Source organism: Castor canadensis, chromosome 2 (assembly GCF_047511655.1).
Source record: "Castor canadensis chromosome 2, mCasCan1.hap1v2, whole genome shotgun sequence".
NCBI classification, from domain to species: domain Eukaryota; kingdom Metazoa; phylum Chordata; class Mammalia; order Rodentia; family Castoridae; genus Castor; species Castor canadensis.
In genome coordinates this window covers 74,637,853-74,662,784 of record NC_133387.1, presented here as the reverse complement: position 1 = coordinate 74,662,784, position 24,932 = coordinate 74,637,853, and the positions used below count along the sequence as shown (strand labels likewise).

Here is a 24,932-nt window from a genome sequence, read left to right as displayed (position 1 = left end):
AGAAAATTCTCTCCCTTTTGCGCAGCTTTTCTGCTAGACAGTGAACGCTTTAATTTCCAATTTATTTTTTCTCTCTCGTTATTGCTCCCCGGCTCAAAGCTCCTTCTCCTCATCTAGTATTTGTTCTACGGACGGGACAAAGAGGAGAAAGCCAGGCATAAAAAAGTCTTGTGGCTTGGGGAACTTGAGGCTTTGTTGTGTCACTTCCCCTGCCCCTCCACGCCCCCAACCACGTGACCCAGAAAGACCGGGATTTTGTGAATGGAGCCGAAAGGTGGCTGAAGGGGCGGGAAGAGCTCCGCCCCCTTTCCTAAAGCGGCCAATCTCCTAACGGAGCGCTGCGGGGTCAGCTATAAACAACAATGGGCTGGAAATTTACGGTTTGTTATTGGCTGCGAGGAGAAACTCGCGGGGGCCGAACCCGAAGCTCCGCCCTCTCCCGGTTGCCCTGGATACCCGTCAGGCTCGGGCCGCAGAGAAGGTCTTTGGAAACTGTTGCTACGTTTACAGGGGCTGGGTCACCCCGGGAATGCCGAGTGGCGGGATCCCTTGTTTTTGTCTTCTCTCCTGCTTGCACCCTCACAAGAATCTCAGTATTGCAGTCTCGCCACCCGGGCTGCGCCCGAAATGCTTGCCTTGTGAGGCTTAAAATATAATTCCCGCTGAAATGTTTTCGGATGCTCACGTTGCAAACTGATTTACGGGTTGCAGGGCATGCATGGTGTCTGTCCTGGATGTCCACAGTTGTAGGTATTTTCCTAGTGGGAAATGTTGATTTTTTTTCCCTTATTTTTGACAGGCTAGATCATGCTCCTCCTTCATGGGTCCGTAGTGGAGTGTTTTGCGCTCACACTCCATTTTCATGTGTCTCCACAATGTTCCATTTAAGGAAGGAAACTTTCAAGTAGAAATTGAGAAGTACAGCACGTTTTCAACAGGCGGAACTGCTGCCGGAAACGTTACTTTGGGCACTCGCTCTGGTGGCCACCAGGGTCATAAGTAAATTTCAACACCGCTGAGCCTCTGTTCTCCTCCCCAAGGCCTCCCATCCCCTTGTAAGATCGTGGCTTATGAAGAGGCACTTTGGAACTCCAAGCCCCATGGGCAAGTGGCTTCAGAGATGCAGCCCTCTTTTCTTAATGTCCTCGTTATTGTCCTTGTAACTCGAGCTCCCTCGCCCCCAACTCCGGCTGTTTCAAAGCTGGAGAGGAAGTGAAAGCGTCCAGTACAGTAAGTGACACCCTCCCCTCGGTGTGTACATAACAAAAGCTCAGGAAACGTGCGGGTCCCCAGGGCATCCGAGCCACCTAGTCCCTCTCTGTTCCTCCCCTCCTCCACTGTGGACCGTGGGGCAATTCTGCTTCTATACTTTCTTACGACAGGCGCTCATTTTCATCAAGGATGAGTTTTTAAAAAAATTATTCCACAAGCTATAGTGGTGGTTAGTGTAGAAAAATGAGAGGAGAACTTGGGCCAAAAGGTTAGTGGGAGCAAGGCTGGAGAGTGCAGTGGGCTCCCTGTCAAGACAAGAGTAGTGGGGCTGCAGATGTTGGGGGGCTAGGGCTTTGTGGATCGCGCTTCAGCGTGTACACCTGAACCATAAGGAAATCAGCCCCATAATGAACCAAACACACCAGTAAGTAAGACTGGCGACTCGGTGCACATGGTTTCGGTATCCCCGGGCGCATTCACAATAAGCAGCGAGTTAGGAAGGAAGTCGATTTCCTCCGCGGCTTGGCCAGTGTGCCGACCCTGCGCACACTCGCTGGGGCACAGGGGCGCTGGAGACCCGCGGGAAGGGGCAGCAAGCCGCCTGATTGACAGCCCGAAATCTGATATTGTGAAAGAGACGTGGAGCCAATGGGAGGCAGCGATCCATCAGTTTGGATTGGAGGCCCCTGGAGGAGAAGTAGAGAAAAAACCACCGAATTGAGCTCTGTCAGAGGCGCTTTCGGCTTCCAAGGGGAAGTGCTGGGCAATAATTAATGTTTTTATTAAATTTGGAGGGATTTTTTTGCAGCCGTTCGCCTAGCGTGGCCTTCAGGTGGGTCTTTCCAACAACTTTTTTATGTCTCTCCAGATAATTGCATGGTTGTGGGTTGCAAAAACTATCCTTATGAAAGAGGTGTCTCCGTCTCTTTAGTCCCGTTAGGTGCAAAGCAAGTCTCGTTGATCGCCATTGCTAGTTTTGCACACGTTTGAGAATCAGAGCTGCCCGGGGTTCACCGACCGCGCAGGGAAACATCCAGAGTGTAAATAAATACATCGCCTCTTGTTCGGATTTTTGCTACTACCGAAAATATGTAAATTGTGAACTCTCTTGGCTCTCTTTGGATCCAGGTGAAGGAGGCAGTGTTGGGAGGGTTATTTTTGTGAATGGGACTGTCAGAGGGTAATTAGCTATGCAAATTCAAGAGCTTCATTCATGAATTTTTTTTTTTTTAAAGCCTAAAAGCCATCTTGTTCCCCTCTAGGTTGATAGAAGTCCAGATCCTAAGGAAACCTCCAGCTAAATGCTCAAAATATAAAATACTGAGCTAATATTTGCGAAGAGCTGCGGAATGGATGGATTTTATGACCAGCAAGTGCCTTACGTGGTCACCAATGTGAGTGATCAGTTCGAAAGTTGCTGTTTATAAACTTGACTCCGACGGGGGTGGGGTGGGAGAGGGAGAAATGAGGAGGGAGGGGGCAGGGGGTTGGGACTGCAGATATTTTATCTGCCTTGTTGCCACTGTAGGGCGACTCTGCCTCTAGAAGCCCAATCTTCAAAATGAGCTTACCTTTCAGTGATTTGGCTAAGGCATAATTTTGTTTTTAAGACCCTCTTTTCTGATTAAAGTGCCCAAGATGAGTGGAAGAGGAGAAGGAGGGCAGCACTCAAAGTTTGTGGCTGGGTTTGTCTGCCACATTGAAAAGAATGAAGTTGAGACAAATGCTGACACTTTTTGTTTACATGGAGTGTTTGGGGGTTTTGTTATATATATTTCTCTCTCTCTCTCTCTCTCTCTCTCTCTCTCTCTCTCTCTCTCTCTCTTTTTCATTTCCCCACTCTCTTTTTGTTTGGGAGTGCTATCTGAAAGAAGAATGAAAGTCATTGCATTTTAATTTAGTGTTGATCCAGCCTAAAAACGACTTTAAGTGTTATAGCTTAATGTTGTTTTGATGCAGAGATGTCATGAATATGTATAACTGATATGTGTAACTGTAGTGTTAGGATCGGCACTGGGAAGCAACTCTCCCTTGATGTTGAATTCTCTGCCCAAGCTTTCACTGTAAAATGAAGGCAGAAAATGAATCTTAGAATGGATTCTGTGAACTTTTATTTTTCTATTCAGAGAGAGGATCCAGTAGGCTTATGTTATGTATGCAGGTTTTTTTTTCTTTCTTTCTTTTTTTTGTTGTGTGTGCGCGCATATGTGTGTGACATCTGAGGTTTATATTCTTTTAAAGGATTTTATCTTTCCCTTGTAGAGTCAGCGTGGGAGAAATTGTAACGAGAAACCAACAAATGTCAGGAAAAGAAAATTCATTAACAGAGATCTGGCTCATGATTCAGAAGGTGAGGCTTGATTTTGAGCTGAATCCTCCCCTCAGTGACCTACACTATCTACCCTTCTAAAGAGGGAGAGCACTTCAATCTTACCTTAGAAATAATAAACTTAGAAGTTAGTGAATTTAACTGAGACTTTTACCTGGAGCAATTACCATAATGTGACAACTTGTATCCAATATGGTTCTGTCACAAACTAATGAAAAAAGGAAATAAAAACTTCACAGTGAGTGACATTCTTCTTTTAATCATTCTTTTGTATTTGTTCTTGTCCATATGGCATATAACTAATCACCTACACTAAGATAATAAATTCTAAAATATCCAACATGGTAGGACAAAATAAACAGCAATGTTCACTGCTTACGTTTTTCTTTCAACTTTATTACAAGTTAAACAACATAAATGATTGATTTCCCATCTACTTTATACTGAAACCATACACTGTTATCAGAATTTTCATGGGTGAGTTTGATGACTACATCTTGTTAATAGGCCTTAAAGTATTCACTGAATCATACTTAAGGCCTAATTAATAATTACAGTAGTATTTTTGAAATTAGGTTGCAGATTCCTTTTATGAACTGTTGGTAGGAGATCAATAGATTATAAATTATTTCAGCCATATGGGGGCATTCATAATGAATTGAAGATACTTAAATTTAATTATCAAAGTTCAGTTTGTAGTATAAGTTAGGTATACTGAATTTTGCAACTTCCTCAGATCTTTACAGTTATTGGGCACCTCCCTCTCTCCCCAGTATGACAAAATACAAGTTTTGGACTTGATAATAAAGTGAAGCTATGGGATTATCAATCTTTGGGTTCTATAAACCTATCAAGAGGTTTCCTTTAAGAGCTTGTGTTCAAAGCTGTGTCTTTTAGTTTTGAGACATTAAATCTTAAGACATAATATTTTGAAAGTTAACCAAGTCCTGTTAACAACTTGTATATGAGATTTAGAAGATAGAAATAAAATGCTCTCCATTCTTTCTAATCTTTCCCTACTATGTAGACAAGAGTTAAATATATTTAAGACAGGGTTTCGTGAATAGACTACCTCTACTTCAGCCTTTCTGTGAGTTTTAGTACATGTGTGTTTTGTGGCATCTCTGACCTTACTTCTTAAGCCATTTGTAAAGAAGGGCAAAAAATAAAAAGCTAATTGACTTATTATTTAGTAATTTCTTAAAAGTGTTGCTTAGTAGACATCAAAAGTTGATGGGATTATTGAGATATTTATGTCTTCTTTCTCTATCAACTCCCCCTCCCCAAATTAGATTCAATTTAATGACAATTTCATGACAAACATTTCCATTTTGTGAAGCCTAAAGATTTGCAAATTTTATGTTCATGTCTTTGACTTGTTTTTTAGAACTCTTTCAAGATCTAAGTCAGTTACAGGAAACATGGCTTGCAGAAGGTAAGGCAAAAAAAATTGCTTAAAAGGGTGGGGGGGGAAGTGACTCCAGAAATGAAAAAAAAAGAGTCCTGAACTTGCTGTCTTAATGTTCAGCCCAATTAATTGAGCTCTAAAAGAGCCACCTCATGTGTCATGCATACATTAGAGCCTCTGATGAGTTTGTCTTTGGGGACTCTGGGGCTGCACTACCCAGTGTCATCACAAATTACCAGGAGAAATTGCTTCCAGCTCACAATCACATCTGCTTTTGGCAAGAACTAATGCACCAAGACTTCAAGTTCTAAGCCTCTGTTCAGATTTTAATTGCAATTGATCAGGTTTATATTATTGTACCTCGAGAGACCTCCTAGAGCCAGAACCCGGCTGGCTTGCTGTTTCCTTTAGAGCAGCGCATATCATTATTTGGTGCTCTGGTGGAGGACTTTTCTGATGGCAGAAATTAGTTTCTCTGGGTTCATCAGGACGGGATGCTTCAAGATTTAAGTGCAAGTGTCTTCTTTCCACCTTGTTCACAACACAGAACGCTAGGTGTGTATCCAATACTTAGGAAATCTATGGGTTTAAAATAAATCTTTGGAGGATTGGAGGATTTAAAAAATGTTTTCTATGTTATTTTACTATGCGTGTGATGTTTATTGAAATTGAGTTTTGCTATTTTGTCACTTTTTTGGGACTTATTTAATATAGCAAGGAGACATTTAAAGGCATTTTGGATTTTTGATACAATTTCATGCTGCAACCTATTATATCTTTTATTGTGTGCAACTTTATTCATAGGAACAATGAGCTTATTGCTTCAGTAAAGCTTTATGTCTTCAGAAATGTCTAATGTTGAGGGATTTTTGTTGGTATCTATAATTTGACATTTTCCTTTTGGATTTGGCATGGTAAAATGTATAATGTTAATTTTTTGATTTGTTGTATGAGAAGCACAAAGACAAAGTTATAGATATTTTTAATGTGATTGTGTGATTTGTGTGTTCACATTCTATGGGAAATCTGTAATTTTTGGAACAGATTTTCAAGATGATTAAAAGTAGAGAGAGGGGTCCCTGAATGGAACCCAAATGTTGCTGTGACTACTGTAAGGCAGACTGATGTATTTTATCGGGTGGTCTTGAATGCAGTTGATCAAGTTGCTGTTAGCATGTAAAATAAGTTTCTTTGTTTTGCTGATATTCTGGTTCTCCAAAAAGCTTTTGCAATCTTTATGAATCATTTAAGTTAAATAGTTTTCCTAATAAGTCTTTTGAAAGGGTGACTGTATTTGTATGCTAATGAAAGGTAAGTATTAATGAAGTTTTTGTTGTATTTAAAGGTCATTTTTGCCAGTCTCTCTAAATGAAATTTATTGCAACAGATTACTTATTATTGCAACATAAGCCATATATTTAATCATAACTTTTTCATGAAAAATTTCCAGAGGTTCTTGTATTAACTTTTATCTCTTAGTTTTGCAAAGTTGAAGGTTGTACAGATTTCTATTTATGAAAGAATTTATTTGCTTATCCAAAATAACTTAAAATACCTTTTTTCATTGTTGTGGCAGGTTTGTTGGTTCTTAAGATGTTTAAATCTGATAGATTCCAAGTCAGTGCACTTGCTGGCAGATTTTGAGTATGCATAGCAACTCTGTTTCTGGAATTTTTAAAGTGTGGAATCTGTGACAGACTTACCATTTTATAATCAGTTTTAGTACTTTTTTTTTTTTTACTTGTGACTTGTTTTGTGTCTTGTAGCTTAGAGAAGTGATTGAATAATTAATCTGAGTTTATCTTTAAAAACTCTGTGGAATATTCTTACCCATGGTTATTAACATACCTGTAAATTAAATCTGAAGATTTATTTTTTATAAAATAAACCTAGAAAATGACTAATGTATTTGAAGGATCATAGGCTTTTACTTAGAAAAAAATTCATAAGCTTAATTAAATTCAGGAATTAATCTTGAGTGTTTTATTGAATACCCAGGTGTGCTACTATTTACAAACTTTGCATAAGATTTCATTTTAGAATAATTTAAACATCTTCAAAATAGCTTACATTAATTTATTGAGTCACAATATAAGCAAAAAGTTGTTAATGTAATTTTAAAAGAGGTAATAGTTTTCTTACTGTTAATAGACCATTTGTTTTGCTGTCAGCAATTAAATATCATTATATATATATTTTTTTGCACAGATATTTTAATTTGACTTATCCTATGCCCTGAACAATATTAGCTAAGATGAGATCCCCAAATTAGCCTAGTTTATTTGTAGCTAGATTTGTCCATTTACGTCTTTTTGGACATGCAGAAAATTAAAACATTGCTAAATTGGGAAACTACAAAGTTTACATATTTCTTTTCATAATGCTCCATAGCCAAGAAAGTGACCATGGAATTTTAAGGCATCTTGACCTTTTTTAAAAGAGATGTTGGTAATTAACCAACTTTCTCTCTTGAGTTAGATCCCCACTGGGAAGTTAAAGAGTTCGAAAAATCTTATACATAAGAATCAAGTTAGTTGTAATGTGTAATATGGTGATTTTTTTTTAAAATAAAATCCAAGTCCTTAATACTTGAGAAATGATAGACCTTAGCATGTTGACTTTACTTTTTAAAAATTTTAATAAATTACACCAAGTACAACATATGGATTAGTCACGAGTAAATTATTATGGATTATGAAATGTGTTTTATCTCTAAGGGGAAGTTGGGATGGATAAAGCAGGACTATTCCAGGGTGGGGATGAATGAGTATTATCAATTTACTAAAATCTTCTCTAAAAACACACTCCAATGCTGCGCCTCTCCCAACTCCCTCCCAAAAAAGTTTATATCCATACAGGGATTTAAAATATGTTTGTGAAGAATATAACTTCATATCAATATCACTTCTTAAGCACTAGCACTGCAGTTTAAAGGTTTTTTAGAAAGCCTTGCAACTAAAAATAATCATCTTATTCTGAAGAAAACTGCAAAGGTACTCTTTTCAATGATCACAGTAGTAATTGAAAAAAATTAGATATGCCTCTTTTAAATATTGCTGTAGTTACTTTACATTGTAGTTTTACTATGTACAATTCTTTATTGATTCTTTGTCTGAATTGGATTGCTACTGACAGAAAGGCAATTGGAATTATTTGATCTCATGAAATAATGAGTTCAAATATCAATTCTAGCAACAGCCTAGCAACTTCTTGCTCGTAACCAGCTTCTTAGTGCATTAGTGACTGGTGTCCTAAGAAGTCTTACTTAAAATGGAACCTCTTGTGTGTGGGGGACAGAAATAGAAGGATGAGAAACACTGACTGAGCTAAAGGATTGCGTTCTTCTGAAGTTGCTTATCACAGCTTACCTACTCACAAAACTTAAAGAGAAATGATAAAGTCCGGTAAATACATAGTTGCTTTTGACTGTTACCTTGTTGTGTGTGGGACGCCATTAGGTTCCCTTTCTTCAATAATCTTGAGGAAAAACTCAGCAGCAATTCACTGCCATCAGGGCAAAATGTTTTTCAGTGGTGTGGTGAAGTTTCATGCTGGTACTACAGCCTCACTTTCAAAGTGTTTTTTTTTTTTTTAATTTCCAAGAACAATCTTTTTACACTAAAATTTATTATTACCTTTTGCAAATAAGTTTTTTTCACTTTTGCACTTGTGTGAGCTTCAAATAATGGTCAAGTTGACTTAAAAGTGAGATATCATTTGCCTCAAATACTGATGCTGAATTTATATATAAAATCTTTTTTTATGATATTTGTTGAATAATATGTGTTATTGTGGCTCAGTACATAGAACATGCACGAGACATAACAGTCAGAAGACCCTCATTTTTAGGGTTCAAAAATTCCGTTTCTTTTGTAAATAGACCATGATATTGGATATGTGTTCTGAATCGTTTTTTTTTCTTTTCACCTGTGTAGTACAGTAAAGAATAACAATTTAAAAAATGACATTATTTTATGTTGTTTGCACAGGACAGGAATTGAGAATTCAGCATTAAATTAAAGAAGTCCATAAAATTTCATAGAATTGAGCAAGAGTCCATTCCTATTGTGTGTATGTTGGAGGGGAATGGCTACCACCTCTCTTTTAGCTGCACCAAAAATACTGTAAAATATGGAAGACTTCTCATTTGGACTTGATTTAAAGATAGCAGATAGAGTTAATGTATTTCACTTCTAAATATTCATGGGAAATTTTTTTTCATCTGCAGTCTTTTTACAAAATAGAAAAAAATTTTAAATAGAAAAATTAGATTTGGTATAACATTAGTTTTCCTAGAAGATGTTAACAAGTGCTAATGAAATATTGCTTAGCTTTTCTAATTTAATTACAGGAAATGTGTAATTTCTTTCATTTAAGAGTATAACTTTATTTCTTTGACTTGTGTACAATTTTATAATTAATAATAATAATAATACAGTCAGACCTCTTTAGCATTGGAGAAAATATTTGGGTACAAACAAAAGTAATAGTTGGCTCTGAGATTCCCTTAAGTTTTTAAGTCACTACGGGCCAATTTAGCTAGAAATTGAAGCTGATTTTGAGACTCAAGACAACTAACACTTCCTGTTTTCTTTTGAGAGCACGTACAAAGAACATGTGAAGTACTGAAGGTGTTTCTGTCATGAGGCAATGGCCCCTTATTTTGTCTGTTCAAATATGTTTATACTTCTGCATTAATTAATACTTTTACATTGGTGCAGTCATTTTAATGCTAAAACCGGATGTGGTATAAGACTAGGCTTAGTAGACTCATGATTATTTTGTTCCATGGCCTGGAGCTTCATTTTAGGACTAAAAGGAATAGCACTGTGCAAATGTTCACTCTCTTGTTGTTTTACTTTTATTTTTTAAAAAATTTAAATGTCTTCAGAGAAATTTGTTTCTAACCCTTTAATTCAAAGCAAAATGCTCCAAACCCAGCAATAATCTATTACATTCTTTGTTCTTTTCCTTCTTTCCTTCCTTCCTTTCTCTCTCTCTCCTTCTCTCCTTTTCTCTCTCTCTCTTCCTCCCTCCCTTCCACCCTCCTTCCTTCCTTTCTTTTCTTCTTTTTGTGGTGCTGGGGATTGAACCCAGGGCCCTGCACTTGTTGGCAATAATCTACTATATTCTTATGATAAAAAGAAAACTTGGAATAATAGGCAAGAAATATAAAACATTTCTTTAGTTTTTTTCTTTATTTATGGTGCTGGGGATCAAACCCAGGACCTCCTGTATGCTGAGTAAGCACTCTACCAGTGAGCCGCACCCCAGACCCTTTAATGGCCGTTCCTTTCCTTCCTCCCTTTCTAATTCACTCCTTTCATCAGTTTTGTACATTCAACTTTCTGTGATAAGTTACTCTGTAAAGCATGATAGGTTAAATGTGTGTGTGAATACTCACACACGTATGTGTACTTGTCATTTTTTTAAAATGTGTTTCTTAATGAATCTGAGTTCTATTTGACACGGAACAATAAAATTGTGTTTATATTGCAAGTTCAAGTTTACTTGCTTCAGCTCTCTGGAAGGGTGTGACATGAAAAGATTGTGGCTGGGCCACATGGCTCATGCTGGACTGTGTTTTTGTGAATGGAGGCAGAGCTCCAGTTCTGCCTGCTTGTCTTGAGGAATTGCTGAGGAGATCAGCTGTCTCATTCACGGGCAGAAAGAATGACTCATACATCTTCCGCCTTGTTTGGCTCCAGGTCATTGTTACAGTGGATAGAACTGGTTTTAATTAAATATTAACCCCTTTTATACTTGACATTTGTTTTATTTGAAACTTTTCAGCTTTTTTTTCCTCCTAGGTTTACAAGAAAAACTCAACAGGCATCTAGTTTGTAAGAATAAGAGGGTTTTAATTTGCCTGCAGCTAAGCTTGGCAAATTTTTTAAACACTCAACCTCTTTATAAGTAATAAATATGATTTTATTCAAAAGTTAAAAATAGGCATAAAACAAGACAAGCTGTATTTAAAATTTCCCATCCCCAAGGCAGTGTTAGTTAAGAAAGGATATTAAAGTTAAAAGTGAGAGTTGTTGGTTCTGTGACATTTTGGTCATGATTTTGTAAATTTCTTTCCTATTATATGTATTGCTTTATAGTAAAAATAGAGAAAACTAAAGAACAACTTTGGGTAATAATGTAGGTAAGGCAAATGGCTGAGAGTGCAGACACTACTACCCTTTTAAAGCTGAGATCCTGAGAGTGGATTGGCAACGTGTCTGTTAATGCACAGTAAGCTGATAGAGCCGCTTCAGCTATCACCAATAAAATCTACGTGCCTCATCTTCTTGAAAGCCTTTTATGGGTCTTTTGGTATATATTTTCTCCCTTTCTCCTTTCCTCCTCTTCTCCTTCCTCTTTAATTTCATAGTGTGGGGAAACATTTTCATTCCCCAAAGGCAATCATTTCAAGCAGAATTTATAATAGTAATGAAAACATAGACATACATTTTTAAGGTTGGCCTCTATTGTTAATTTTCAACTTTGGAGTTGGTATGGCTTGCCACTAATTTTCAGGAAGCTGTAGTTTGCTCCTTCACAGAATTCTTGTGAATTAAAGAAAAAAAAAAAAAAAAAGAAAAGGAAAGGAAATGTATGATACAAGTGTGACAATTCTTTGTCATATTTTCCTTATCCAGATCCAACTTGTGTTTTTAGTTAACTGCTTTCCTTTTACTCCAACTTGAAATTAGAGGTATACTTAAGCCTTTGTCTATTTAAGTAGTATGCTGCTTCATTTGGTCTGTTCAGTTTCTTAAGATTAGCTTCTGTGAAAATGTGAGTCATATGTTTTTTGTTAAAATTCTGTAATATGTTCAAGCCTAAGTGTGAAGTATTTATTCAGTAAGTTAAGGAAAGGAGTTAGAACAGAAATAGCAATTCTTATCCTTATTCTTTTTACGAATCATTAGCATGCAGCTATTTTCTGTGCATTTTTGAGATATAACTTCTATATTCTGTCCCTTAAGTGCTCCCCTTTCCCTCTCTCCCTTTCCCTCCCCTTTTTCCTCTTCTCCCTCCCCTTCTTCCTCTCCCTCCCCATATGCCAGCCAGCACATTTTATTTTTTGGGTGGTACTGGGGTTTGAATTCAGGGCCTCATACTTACTAGGCAGGCACTCTACCACTTGAGCCACTCTGCCAGCCCTCTCATCAGGGACATTTTGTTCTTAATAATGTAATATTGCATAGTTTTGTTCTAAATAATGTAATATAAATTTTATTCAGCCAAGTATTGCTACTTAAAAAATACTACTAGATAAACTGAGAAAAGGAATCTGTAATTCTATGGATGTCATATTCCTTTTGTACATAGAATTGTTTCATATGAAATTCCTTTCGTATGGACTATTTCTTAACTCATCCAGTTACCAGCCTGAAACATTTTCAACATAGACTATTTATTTTAATTAGCATTCTCCATACAAATAGGCCCATTTAAAGAAATAGACATCTGTTTTAATATGAACTGATGGGATGTAAAAGTTTCAGTATTGGTAATTATACAGTGTTAGTAAAGTAATGCTAGCTAATAAGATCAAAGCTAAAGTCAATTACGATGGTGATTGATTATATGCTTACCAAGTTAAAAGTAACCTAAGTTCCATTTTATGTAGTTTGTGTATGTGAGAGTGTATGTATTTGTACGTTTGTGAAAACTTATTTTAGTAATAGTCTATCAGTTAAGACTAGGTTATTTCCATGTCTAAATCAGCTGTGATGAAAACGTTTTCGAAGTGGAAAAGTGGGCTTGTGTTTTTATTGCTGCCTAATGCATTAAGTCCTTGCTATTCAGTGTTTTTCCGTTACTAAAAATAGGGAAGTCATTTGACATTAAGACTGATGAAATAGGGATATTCTTTTTGTTACTGCTGAAAAGCAGCCAGGAAAAAAATGGCATTTGCTTTATTGTTTGTTGTTTTTATTATTATGATCATAATTACTACAATGTATTACTTTTTATATGTGGTCTAAATTATTGTTATATGTGATCTGTTCATTTTTAAAAAAATTTTGTAGCACACATTGGTCAATTTTAGGGCAGACATTTTTACTTTTGATAGTGTAGTTTGCAAAAGATGGAAGATAGCAAGAGTAGTCATTTCTAAAAATGCAGAGAGATGTGTGTTGAACCATGAAGCTCATTTAGATGGGCAGCTAAAGCACAGGTAGCAGGTGAATTGAAATACTTTTTGCTCAACTGTGGCAAAAGAAAACCCTGCAGGAAATAGAAATCCTGTAGCTTCTTTTGTGTTTCTTTTATTTCCATCTGGCAGGTGAAATTCAGAGGGACTACACCTGCCACTGTATTTCTGACATATTTATGTTTTCTAGGTGACATCAATGAGCCCTTCTATTCCCCCTCTAAGTAGCACTGTTGATACCATTTTAAGTAGGAGCTTATTGGCAAGTAATCATAGGTTTGATCTCAGTCTGAAAAAGACCTTGCTTGACAGATCTGACTTGACATTCCTTATTGCCTTGGCATTTCCTCTCTTAATTTAAAACAATTTTTTTTTCTTCTTCAGCTCAGGTACCTGACAATGATGAGCAGTTTGTGCCAGACTATCAGGCTGAAAGTTGTAAGTATAATAATAGTATGACTCATCACTTCTATTTATTTATTTTTTTTGTCTGTTTTGTTTTCTTCTTTCATTCTTCTCTTTGGTTGATTTCCACTTCTAGTGTCTGTCCTTTCACTGTGCCAGTGTCTTTTTTAGTTTACAGTCAAGAGCTGATTTTATTTGTCAGGTTGTGACATCAGAATTGCTGTATGAGCTGAACAGAGTTTCCAATAGTGGGCAAGAAGAACTGAGTTGTTTAAGATGGTCTGTTCTCCATATGGGGTACATATCCTTGGAGACGAAAGAAACAGTGTGATCCATGGATGTGCAAGTGTTTACTTCCATTTTGCCAATACATTCACAAGGAAGAGTCTGGATGCTGGATGCTGATGAGACAGTCAAAGTTAAAATACACATGAGATTAGTTATTGTATAATTTGGAAAAGATTCTGAACCAAACATTCATTGGCTTATTGTACTATTTTATATTCACGAACTGTTACCTGTGTGGATTTAAGTTTTAGCCTGAAATTTTCTGTTTCCATGTTGCAGAAACACAAATGGCAGTAGCCGCTGGCTTTTTTCAGGGTTCTTTCTGTCCCTGAGCCTGGCTCCTGGCCCTGCCATGGAATGAGTGAGGGGTGATTCATGGGATATTGCTTTTCCTTAATTGCAGAGTGGGCATTTTGTCTTCACAGACCTAGTTACCCATGGTTTTACTGTTGATATTTACATTTTCCTATTCTGACAGCTAACTGCAACTACTGACCCTAGAATCAAATAGTAAGACAAAGGCTAAACATCAGTCCCACCTTATCTGTGAGTCACGTTCAGAGATATTCTGTCCATGCCTGAAACCATGCATAGTTCAGAACCCTATACCACATATGCTGTTTTTCTCTATGTACACACTTACGATAAAGCTTAATTTATAAATTAGGCACAAGGAAGATATTAACAAAAATAATGCATAATACAATTGAACAATTATAACAATATATTATACTAAAAGTTATTTGAAATTATAAATTATTTCTAGAATTTTCCTCTTAATGTTTCTGGACTGAGATTGATGGTGGGCAGATAACTGCAACTGTGGAAAGCAGAACTGCATATAAGGGGATGTTTGTATGTGCCACCTTGATTAGGAAACTGGCTTTAAATATTTTTATTCTATTGTTTTCTCAGACTGTTGACCACATCAGGCAACAGTAGAAATGCTTAATATTTTATCAAACCTGTATTTTGTACTTTTTTTTTCAGTACTAAGTTTTGAACTCAGGGCCTACAACTTGAGCCACTCCACCAGCCCCTTTTTTTGATGAGTGTTTTTGAAATAGGGTCTCATGAACTATTGGTCCAGGCTGGCTTTGATCCATGATCCTCCTGATCTCTGCCTCCTGAGTAGCTAGGGTTACAGGTGTGAGCCACCAGCACCTGGCATATTTTGCACCTTAATATCACAGATTACTTCAAATAACAGATGTTTGCTGGAAATGTTTTCAGTTTTTATGTTTGGTATCTTAAATTTCCCAGGTGTAGAAGTTTGTGAGAGGTTTCTTAAAGATTTTCTCCCATGTTACATGTTTTAATTCAGCTTGATTTAAAAAAAATATTGTGGTAAAATATGTGTAGCACAAAATTGTTCATTTTAACCATTTAAAGTGTGTGCACTTCAGTGTCATTTACTGTGTTCATATTGTTGCACTGTGGTCACCACTGTTCATTTCTAGAACATTTCCATAAGCCCAAACGCAAACTGTACCATGAAGAATAACCTCCCCTATCCTTGTCTCCTCTGCCCCTGCTAAGCATTGTTCTGTCAGCTTTATTTTTGGTTTGAGAAGAGAATTTCGTGTGCTGTTTGATATCTGAATGCAGGTATTTGACATAGGCCTTCAAGAAACATATTTGGCATGAGATAGACCTTAATTAGAGACCCTTAAAAGCTCCCAGAAGGATGATAGTTAAGGATGACAGCTATTGACTAGAGGGTAGGAAAGATGGCCATATTTCCAACTTTTTCCTTCCTGTGGGGAATTTGTATTCTTACTTAAAGTTAAAACTGTCATTTGAGTGACTCTCATTGAGTCATTGTATATCTGAAGACATTGGTAACAATTTCAATACAATTCATCCATATGTCCAATATGATAGCAAAGGTGTGGGTGAAATAGCTCAGTAGAGGCATTTTTCATGCCTTTTCTTGTTTGACCTCTTATCAGCTTTTCCTATTTTTAAGTATTTTGTCCCCTTGAACTTCTGTCTCTTGGTCAAAGTCATGTGATTTTTATTTTTTTTCCTTTCCTTTCTCTTTTTTCTCCCTTGCTCATTCCTCACTTTACTTACTGTCCTTCCTTCCTCTTTGTGTATTATTTCCTGGAGTTCTGTTCCCAAATTTCCCTAGTAATATACATGCTCCATGCCTATGCTGTCTTGTAGAACTTTCTTGTGATCCTGAGGATCAAATCCAGGACCTTAAGCATTCTAGTCAGGCACTCCACCCCTGGGCTCACCCCAGCCCTATGTCCTTAGAACTTTCTGTGTTGATGAAAATGAGCTACATCTGTGTGACCCAGGATGTTAAGCACTAACTACAGTGATCGCTGAGCATATGAAATGTGGCTAAGGGGGATCAAATAAATAAAGTTTTAATTTTAGTGAATTTTAATTACTTTGAGATATGAGGGCTGTTGGTCACTGTACTGGTCACAGTCATGAATAGTGATGTCTGCCTCATGCTTATCTCCAGCCTTGCTCTAACTCTGCAGATGCTATTGAACCTCCTCACCTGATCCATCACCATTGCCACCTGCAAATTAGGAAAAGGTGACACCTCTGTACTTGCTTCCTCAACTTTCAGCTGTGTGTTGGTGTAACGCACCATTTTAACACCACCCTCAATCTTCAACATGATGCTCTATAAACAATTCATACATAGCCTGTCCAGTATTGAAATCATTATTTTTCCTGACCAACATTTCTCTGCTACTTCTGTTGGTGCTTTTCTAAGTTAATGACTGTAGTGAATATCTAGTTTGTCTTCATTCCCCTCAGTTCTTTATCAGAGACCTCAAATTGCCAATCAAATTGTTGATTCTTCCTTTCAGAAACACCTTAATTTCAGCTTCTTCTCTGTCCTTATTCCATTGTTTTAGTTCACACCTACATGCTGCCTTGACAGAGCTTCTGTTTGAATCAGTCTTTTGACTGGGTTCTTTGCTTTTCTCTCCTTCCAGTCTACCCTTTGCAGTGGCAATCACACACAGCCATCTGGTCTTGTTAATTTTTTCCTTAAATCTCCCACAGTACAAAATCCTAATTCTTGAGCTGTACAGAAAATTGTACCATCACTTAGGCATTGACTACCTTTTCCGTTTTTAACTCTTGCTACTCCAGCATTGTTTCTTTCCATTTTCTGCACCTTCTATCCTTCTAACTTTATAATTCTCTATGCATTTCACAATGTTTTAGGCCTCGTTATGCTTTCAAAGTTTTCACTTTTGCTTTTTCTATTTCATACTCAGCTGAGACTTCGCCTCACTGAAGTCTTTCTCAGCCTTTTCTTGCCACTCTTACCCTGCCCAGTAAACTGGACTCTGTAGCATTTTTTACCTTGTGTGTGTTATTGTAGAATATTTTAGGTATGTGTCTGTTCTCAATAAGATTGAGAACTTCTTGAGGATTAGGGGTATGTCATGTAACATGCCTGGCTTGTTATAGAAGCACACTAAGTGAAATGTTATTGGACTCATGATTCACTTTTTAGTGTGTGTTTCCTCAGTATTTTCAGATTTTGGATTCCCTTCTTAAGGTAGAAACATATGATCATGTCTTAAAACAATATATGTAGTCTTGGGAAACCTTGCAGAAACAATGGACATTTTTCATCACACATTTTTAGATTTATTTTATTTTAATTACTGCATGTTGACAGCTTAACAAATATGGCTTTGTGAATAAAACATCTTGTTAAAAATGTATAAACAAAGGTAACCATAAAGCTGAAATAACCTAATACAAATAAAGGTGAGGTGTACTTTAACTTGCAAAATTTCAAGTTTTATTGACATAAAAGACTTATTCATCTGTTGCTGATCAGCTAATTTCAGTATGCAGGAAAGAGAGAACAAGAGGAAAATGACTTGAAAAGAGGAGAGCATTAGGTTTAGATTCTAAGGAGGATTTCTGGATGGAGAACGTTATCAGATATTGGAATCGAGGGACTGAATAGTCAAATGCCTGTTACAAATTCTTGCTGCTTCTCTGTCTGCTGAAGCATTCTTGGGCAGAGGATCCCATCTCTAGGAATGCAAAAAACTTCCTCTCCTCTGTGGCCTATCCATAAATTCTACAGACTACTTTTTCAAATACAAATAATCAGATTTTCTTATATACATGAATGAAATAAGATGCCTCTGGTTTTGCTTTTATTGCCCAAGTCTTTTGGTAAACCAAGGTTAGCAGAATAAATAGCAAAATTTGTTCACCACTAAATTACAGTGTAGAACCTACATGGATCAGCCTGTCTCTGAGGTAGATATAGATTTGCGTATAATGTGAATTTTAATCATGCATTTAAACTTTTACTATATCAATAATCATATTTTAAATAATAATTTATTATTTATTTATTTTTGTAGTATTGGGGCTTGAATTTAGAACTTTGTGCTTGCTAGGAGGGTTCTGTATCACTTGTCAAGTCTAGAAGCCTATTTTCTTCTTCACTTTTTTTTTTTTTTTTTGGTGGGACTGGGGTTTGAACTCAGGGCTTCATTCTTGCAAAGCAGGTGCTCTACCACTTGAGCCACACCTCCAGTCCAGTTTGCTCTGGTTATTTTGGAGATGGGGTCTTGCAAACTATTGGCCGAGACTGGTCTCAAACCACGGTCCTCCCAATCTCAAGCTCCCAGCAGCAGCTAGGATTACAAACATGAGCCACCCCAGCCATACTTTTTATTTTTCATCTGTTTTATTTTTGACAGTATGGGGTTTGAACTCATGACCTTGTATTTGCTTAAATTTAGTCATGTCACTAGTCTTTGTGAATCTACCCTTTGTTTTGTTATTTGGGAAATTATGTATTATGTTTATACCCAGTTTGTTTCCATTTGGTTACATTAGTTCATTGCAGTCTTTCTCTACAGTGACTCCCATGATAAATGAAGTTCACATTTACACTTCACATTCTCCCAGAGCAATCCCAGGAGTGTAGCCAGGGTTATGCACAATTCCCAGTAGGATAGACCCCACTCCACCCTTTTCTCATGTGCTGAAGAGGACACAGTGGAATGCAAGTCAGTTAGATTGATGGCATTAAAGAAATAATAATCTTGACCCTTCTATAATATACTTATGAAGGTAAATCTTTCCAAACATCTACACTTTATCTGATATTTATGATATGATAGTGGACTGTCTGAAAATAATCAAGACAAACCATTGTGTGGAGATTCAACTATTTAAAAGGTGATACCTTCTTCAAATAAATAAAACGCATAGTTAGGCTTTGTTTTCTTAGGCATTTTTTTAAAGGATAGCACTTTGACTTTTTTTGCAACGAAATGGAAAAATAAATACCTCAATAGATTACAAATCTGCTTCTCTTTTTTTTTCTAGTTTTTTTTGGGGGGAAGAGGGGAAGCTGGCAATTGAACCAGGGCCTTGCATATGCTAAGCTTTCATTTTAACACAGAGCTACATGCACAGCCACTCAAATTTGCTTCTTAACCTGAAGTCAAACAGTACTATGCAGAACCTGATTAAGTAATTTGTGTTTTGTTAACATGTACTTGCTCAGGACTGGAAAGTTCCAGTCAAGATTCACGTTTTTTACACGTGTGATGGCTTATGCCTGTGATCCCAGTTTCTTGGAGGAAGGCAGAGATAGGAGGATTTGGGTTTGAGTCCATCTGGAGCAAAGAGTCAGTGAGACCATATCTCAAAGAACAAGCTCAGTATGTTGGATACATCTGTAGTCTGAACTACATGGAAGGCAGAGGGGTAAGAGGATCAAGGGCCACAACTGTCCCCTAGCAAAAGTGCCCAACCATATCTGGAAAATAACTACAAGCAAAAAGAATTGGGAACCTGGCTCAAGTGGAAACCCTGACTTCAGTCCCCCATTAGTGCCCCCCAAAGTGTTTCTCCATTTTTTTTACTTTCTACTAATTTATACCTTCTACTAATCTATACCTTCTGTTGTCACTTTCTCCACATATAGTGAGCACTTTATAAAAGTTTACTTTTTATTAACTGTTTTTGAACCTTTTCTTGCCTGAATAAACTTTTGGAATATTGGCCAGGAGAACTTTGTTGTCTTTTTTAAGCAGAGGAGAGAGAATACACTCAAACAGGAATTATATTTCTGAGATTTGAGATCATGAGTTTGCTATTGTCTTTTGCTTTTTTTGTTTGTTTTTACTTTTTTTGTGGTGGTTTTCTTTTTGAGATAGGGTCTTGCGAACTATTTGTCCTGGCTGACTTCAAACTGCAATTCTCCTAATTTCTGTCTCCTGAGTAGCTAGGATTATAGGCATGAGCCATCAGTGCCTGGCTTATAATTTTATTTTTATTTTCAAGGCATAATTACATATATTACTTGAGTGGTATTCACACTATCTATTTGAAAGATGCATAGTCCCATCTTTCTTCCCCTAAGGTAGAATCCCTAGACTCTAAGTAACCTACAACTCTGCAACAGTCTTTCTTTTGGGTATTGTTTGTTGTCACTACTTTTTTCTTTGTTTTTTTCTCTTTTTTTATAGTTTAAATATTTTATTAGTGCAGTACATTCACAGACTAGGGAAGAAACGCATATAAAAATCATTCCCTACAACTGCACCTCTCACAGTCCTTCTTTCTAGAGACATTTTTCTCTAGATGTATCATTCTTAGATTTTATCTCTGCCCTCTTAAGATAGATAAACATTTTGGATAGGTTTTAATTATTTTTTTGGACAACAATCAGCAGTGCAACTCTACTGGAGTCCAGCACTCTTATTCACACTTGGGTATGAATAAAAGTCATTTGATAAGCTTGTTCAAATGTAGCATTGCATTTCCTACCCTGCGAGAGTTAGACATTGTGGGTCTGGAACTGAACTCCTGAATCTCTAAGGATTTGTTAGATGATTCTGATGCAAGCCTCCCGTGGAACATAAGGTTAGACATTTTGCTTACCTTGTCACTTACTTAATGCCGTCATGTCCTTTACAGCTGTATTGGTCTTTTGCAATTAAGCTGATGGACCCTGCTGTTCATAGTCAAGTTATTATATAATAGATACAATCATTTTCTGAAAACTTATGTAAAGAATATATTGTCTTTTTTTTTAATTGTGCTGAGGGTATGTTGTAGCATTTACAAAAGTTATTACAATGTATGAAATATATCATAGTTGAATTTACCCCCACCATCATTCTTTGTGCCCCCTGCCTTCCTTTCTTGGAGTAGTTTCAACAGTTTTCATTTTTCTATTTACATACAAGTATACAATGCATTTGCACCACTTTAACCCTCTTACACCCTTTCCCTACATCCTCCCCCTCCCACTGGTACCAACCCCCTACACAGGGCCTGTTCTGCCTTCCTGTTTTCCAATTTTGTATAGAAAAATAAATGACATTTTTGTTTGTTTAAGATAGCTATACACAGAGTGTCCTGTGACATTTCTATGTATGTATGTATGTATTATAACCCCAACTGGTTCATCTGCTCCATTTTTCTCCTTTCTCCCTTAGTCCCCTTCTTATGGTGATTTCAGTAGATTTAAAAATTCTCCATTTCTTGTATAGGAAGTACATCAACCATATTCACCTTCTTAACTTCCTTTTTTACCCTCCCTCTCTCGTATATATGCATCCTCCCCTTAGCATGACCTTGTTTTCATAATATTGCTTGTATTTCTATTAGATCTATTTCAATATATTGTTTAACTATACCAGGGAATCAGATAATGAAGCTAAATAAAAATGATATTTTAAAATACTTTCTTAATTTTTTTTGTCTTCTTGCTAGAGTTGTATGTATTTTCCTGTTTCAAAGACTATTTTCTCCTTTAGCTTTGAGAGTCATTGCTGATTGTAGCTCTGTCATACTAGTAATAGTTCTAATTTAGGAGCATATTTAGCAAATTGTAACTATCTCGAGTGCTGGCTCTGGAGGACTGAACCACTGGTGGCCCCAACCTCTTCTGCATTCTTCTGGTTTGGATACTTGTCATTAGGTAGTCTACTCTTCCATTGGCAGAGATGTACCCTTTGCCTCTCACAATGTACAGCCCAGCTATAACCATTTTGGCAAGGCAGAACTTTTAGTTTGGTGCTTGACTGCTTCACTAGAAATAAATATTTCAAATCAAAATAGAAATCCAATGGCAAGTCTGTGGTCATAAGACCCTGAATGTGCCCAATCTCATCTGATTTTTAGAAACTAAGCTGTTTAGGGCCTCATAAGTGCATAGAAAGAAGAAATCCAGGGGTAAAAAGGCTCCATCTTTTAAGGATTTTTGTTGTTGTTGTTGTGGGGGATAGTAATCTAGGCATCCATCAAGTCCTATAGAAGAAGCACAAACTAAGTCATATGCTTTGTGCACGGCTCTTATATTTACTTATCTTAGGTTAATAATTTCTTAGGTCCAGGCCATGTTGAGTTTCTATGACACTTTTCTTACACTCAAGGAAAAGAGAAAGGGTAACATCTAAACATGGTGAATGCATGCTTGAATTTAAAAGTGGGTTGTAGGAAAATTTAGTTAATGGATGAAGTAGAAATTAAAGGGATATATACTTATAGGTAGAAAATTGTATTAGTCCTAATTTTAAAGTGTGCCTTAGTAAATACTTCAGATTATTTTTGGTTTGGGCTGGAGGTATGGCTCAAATGCTAGAGTGCCTGCCTATCAGTTGTGAAGCCCTGAGTTCAAATTCCAGAACCACAAAAAAAAAATTAAAAAATTATTTTTGGTTTAACCAGTTTGTTCTTGTTAGGATACATAGGACAACTTAATGCCAAGGTGAAACCACAAAAATAGCAAAATTAAAAACCCTACAAAACTGTGGTTTGTTATTCCATTGTAATCAACCCAAGTCTTCTGCTCTTTCTTTCCTACTTTATTTATCCTTTAATTTTTCCCTTAGTTTATTCTAATAATTGACTTCTAAAAAATGCTCAAAAGAAATTAGTCAACAAGTATTTTCCACTCATCCCACCTATAATTAGTAACTTTTTTTTTTTAAAGAAAAGTGACGTGCGCAATCTTTGGTTAAAGTTTACTCAATATTAAATTAGTACATTGTTATTCTGTGTCTATATTCATTAGGGGGACAAGTCAAATAATATCTGTTGGAAAAATCTACTAGGTAAGGGATAAGGATGAAAAATTATTTATAGAACCAAATACTGTAGTAGTCTTTGTTCCAATATTTTTAATATATTCCCATAGATTTATGTATTGTCATGCACAAAAGCAAGCACAACATTTATTTACTTGAAAATAAGGTGAAAACAATCATTAAAATAATTGTATTTCTGGACCACAATTTCATAGAACATATACATTTCATGAAATCAGATATAAAAAGGAAATAATATGAGATAAACTTGTACATGTGGATCTTTAAGTCATAATGTTATGTTTAGTGTTTTTTGGGGGTTTTAATTTGTAGCTTTATTTTTTTCCTGTTATAACAATAAATACCTACTTAAGATTCGCAATGCATATGTGCTTTTGTCTGTTATTGAATTTTCTTCTAATGAGAATTTGTGCTGTGCCTCACTAAGTAAAAATGTTGGTTTGATGTTGTTCCATTTTTAAATCTAATGAATTATACCCAACAAGCAGTGCTTGCATTTGACAGTAGCAGAGGGTGATGTTAACTCAAGGACTCAATTATTGACAACGTACCAGGTATGGCTAGATTAAAAATCCTGCTTATATCATGTCTGGTTAACCTTTAAATAAGAAAAACATACTTTGATGCAGTGGTTTTGTATGCAAGCTTTGATTTGTTTCATATTACTCCTAGTAACTTACAGTCCTGTTATGAGAGGTTTGGGATCCTGTAGGAAAGATTTGAATCTTGAGGCTTCCTTTATTTCTTTCTCTCTTATTGCAGGCGAATCTTGAATCTACCTTGTTCCCTTGTTCTCTCTCTCTCTCTCTCTTTTTGTGGTGCTTAGGATAAACCCAGAGCCTTGTACATGCCATCTCCCAGCCCTATGCACTATTTGTATGTGCTCTTTGAGATTCATTTCCAATGTCTTTTATTCTTTGATTATCTCAGTCACATTTAACAACTTCTGTGTGCCAATGAATGCTTTAGATACATCCCAATTTTAGTTCTCTTTCAGCTGGATGCTACAGGATGGATCACATCCTGTTCATCTTTGTCTGATTCACATGTTGCAGGTATTTACTGGATATTGAATTGAATTCAGTGGGCTTCCTGGTTATTTGGAGATTTTTTTCCCCTTAAATATATTCATGCACAGGTGGCTTGAGTTGTTTGAAATCTAATGCAAATATCTGCTTCTGTTTTCCTCTGTTTCATTTTTCTTTGAGGGATAATGGGAAGCTGCTTGCACTTATGTAACATTAGAGCTAAACCTCAGTTATCAGATTAGCGCTCTCGAATAAATATTATCCGATACTCTTATCTCACAATACATTCTCAGTAATCTCTGTTTTGCACAAATATTTGGAAATAACTTGGTATTGTTCTCATTTTATATAAAGAGAAATCCAGGGCATAAAATACTCAAGTAACTAAGGCATATGATAAATGAAATTATGCAGCTTAGCTCTGTAAGTCTGTGGAGCTCTTCCTTCCAGGACAACCAGCACCCAAAGCACTTAACCATGACTTTTTGCTCTGAAAAAATAAAAACAAAAACAAGCCAGGTGCCCATGGCTCACTTCTGTAATCCTAGCTACTCAGGAGGCAGAGATCAGGAGTATTGTGGTTAGAAGCCAGCCCCAGGCAAATAGTTCTAGAAACCTGTCTAGAAAATACCCAACACAGAAAAGGGCTGAGCTGGGAGTATGGAGCAAGTGGTAGAGGGCCTGTGTAGCAAGCATGAGGCCCTGAGTTCAAGCCAAAGTATTGGCAAAAACAAACAAAAAAAGTACATGGTTAAGACTTGGGGTGTTGGGCTTGCCTGACTTGGCTGAGGCCCTGGGTTCTGTCCTCAGTTCCACCATCACCACAAAAAAAAAAAAAAAAAAAAGAAATGCTTAACAGAATATCTTTCACACAGGATATTGATAATATTTGAAAATTCTTCTCATAAAACTACAATAGATCAACAGAGACCAAGGGAACCTTCCAATAGGAGTTTGTCCTAGAAAAGATGTTCTATGAAAAACTTTGGTCTAAACAAGTGGGAAGACTTGGTATTTGGGAACTCTT

The 24,932-nt window shown here is 36.6% G+C and overlaps 1 protein-coding gene across 5 annotated transcripts in view; it reads left to right on the top strand.

The window, feature by feature from the left end:
• The first annotated feature begins 1,033 nt into the window (after nt 1–1,033).
• Nucleotides 1,034–24,932, top strand: part of Etv1 (ETS variant transcription factor 1) — a 90,364-nt gene continuing 66,465 nt past the window's right edge. Inside the window, exons 1-6 of one of the 5 annotated variants that reach the window (XM_074065053.1) lie at nt 1,698–2,044; nt 2,144–2,340; nt 2,475–2,606; nt 3,475–3,562; nt 4,929–4,976; nt 13,486–13,539. In XM_074065053.1, the coding sequence (XP_073921154.1) occupies nt 2,562–2,606; nt 3,475–3,562; nt 4,929–4,976; nt 13,486–13,539 (235 nt within the window). In that variant the 5' untranslated portion in view covers nt 1,698–2,044; nt 2,144–2,340; nt 2,475–2,561. Of the gene's footprint in view, nt 1,231–1,697; nt 2,045–2,143; nt 2,341–2,474; nt 2,607–2,747; nt 2,926–3,474; nt 3,563–4,928; nt 4,977–5,012; nt 5,505–13,485; nt 13,540–24,932 lie in introns of those variants that run through there. The other 4 variants (XM_074065055.1, XM_074065054.1, XM_074065052.1 and 1 more) reach the window with 4 other exon arrangements.